The following is a 1,967-nucleotide window of genomic DNA, read 5'->3' as shown; positions in this document are numbered from 1 at the left end:
GCAATAGTTTTATTTCATTTTTTTGGAATAATATGACATATATTTAAATTTCCGAATCGTAAACCTTTTTTTTTTACCAATCCAAATCCTTGGTTATTTTGTGTTGTTTGAATATCATTTTTATGGATCAAAGGAACTGTTTTCTTTACTCGTGAAACAGATTTGAATGAGCTTGCCATAGGAGAAATGACCATAGTTTGTTTAGCTGAACGGGGGCTACTTTTAGAATCTGTGTTCGATTGAGTGGTACTTTTAACATGTGGTTTTCTTGTCAATTTAAAATTTGTACAGTTATAACAGTTATCAGTATCGTCACATAAACATGGAAAGTTGTTACATCCATTACAAATAATGCTAAGGATAGAAAATGTACTAGAGTTTGATAAAGATTTAGTATGGTTGTTGAAGGCTACACTTTCATTGCCTGAAACCTAGTACATGTATGGACAGGACTTCGTCTTGTGTCCTAATTCACCGCAGTTCCAACAATCAAGCTTTCGACCGTGTCTACAGTGGCGCGATGTGTGTCCGTGTTCACTTCAGAAGTAGCAAGTCACAGACTTGTAAAAACTTGCATTGGAATCCCTATTGGTTCGACCGGAATTTACACGCGGAATTGAAACTTCGCTGTTCATTCGTTTGAGAAGCACTGACGTCCCCTTGTCTGAAAGTTGAATTCCGTCTTTCCAATAATACATACGGTTAACCTCCTTGAATTCACTTTTGTTGGAAATAAATGAACCTCCATATTCATCACATACATATTTAAGTGTGGTATTCACATGAGACACATCCACATCCCGTCTTGGTAATACGTCGGGAAAATAAACTTTGGTTCCCGGAAAACTATGTTTGACGTTGGAAATTATTTCCGCAGCATCATATTCAATGGCGTCCATGTCTCGATGAGATGAGGCATCATTTCCCCCCCGGCTTGGATGATGATGTGGGAGTATTCTGCTACATCTATCTTGAGAAGTTTAGCTTGGATGTGGGAAAGTTTAGCCTCTCTATTAGTTCTTGCATAAACATCTTTTTGAAGTCCTCCGGTTCTTACCCGCTGTAGGATTGAACTGCCAATAAGAAGTTTTTTACTTCCGTATTTTTCCTTTTTTCATTTGTGGATTTTTGGAGGTGTATGTAGAGGATGGTCCTGCGATGCGGTGTTTGTACAAGAATCAGCTGTGCATTTTGTTTTCTTTTCCGATAAAGGATGTTCACACTGGGTGTGTCTGGATACGGAATTTGTTGGTACAGAATTCAACCCATGTACGTCTGTTTCCTTGTTCTTCATAACCTTGACTGATGTCTGAGTGTTTTCGTCAATCAGTATTGGTTTGCTTTGATCGTCTCTTTTTACATTTTAGTTTTTCTTTCAATTCATGTAGTTTTTTAGCTAAATCACAGATTGACTGTTGTAAGGACTGGATTGTACTCGCACACTGTGTACAATGAGTTTTATCTTTACTGTACCAATGGTTCTTGAGAAGAATTTTAAAGATTCTTCCTATATATTCCTATGTAAAACTTTGATCGGTCATTGTGGCCCCACCCTACCCCTGGAGGTCATGATTTGAATAAACTTGAATCTACACAACCTGAAGATGCTTCCACATGAGTTTCATCTTTCCTGGCCCAGTGGTTCTGGAGAAGAAGATTTTTCAAGAATGCCATTAATTTTCACTAATTCATTATTATTCCCCTTGAAAGAGGGCGTTGCCCTTCATTTGAACAAACTTAAATCCCCTTTACCAAACGACACCTTGTACTAAGTTTGTTAAAAAACCAGAAGTCTCTGTCGAGACTGAAGCTCTACTGGTTTGTACTTATAGCAAAGGAAGGGAAAAGTACTTCAGCAGTTGGGAATTGAAACTTAACAACAGCAATAGATAGAATAATGATCCTTGATAAAGTCTCTTTATGTTCTTAGTGTAGTCTACAAGTTTGCGAAGTTATATTGAAATCAG

The 1,967-nt window shown here is 37.5% G+C and overlaps 1 protein-coding gene across 1 annotated transcript in view; it reads right to left on the bottom strand.

Annotated features, from left to right (window-relative positions):
* Window positions 1–23: 23 nt before the first annotated feature.
* Window positions 24–1,967, bottom strand: part of LOC134264672 (uncharacterized) — a 4,902-nt gene continuing 2,958 nt past the window's right edge. The window contains exon 3 of the mRNA XM_062746934.1: window positions 24–1,481. Coding sequence (XP_062602918.1) covers window positions 1,465–1,481 — 17 coding nt within the window. The 3' untranslated portion in view covers window positions 24–1,464. The remainder of the gene's footprint in view (window positions 1,482–1,967) is intronic.

Source organism: Saccostrea cucullata, unplaced genomic scaffold, assembly GCF_032062105.1.
Source record: "Saccostrea cucullata isolate Sc308-1 unplaced genomic scaffold, CSIRO_AGI_Scuc_v1 ctg10958, whole genome shotgun sequence".
NCBI lineage: Eukaryota > Metazoa > Mollusca > Bivalvia > Ostreida > Ostreidae > Saccostrea > Saccostrea cuccullata.
This window is presented reverse-complemented; position numbering and strand designations above follow the sequence as displayed.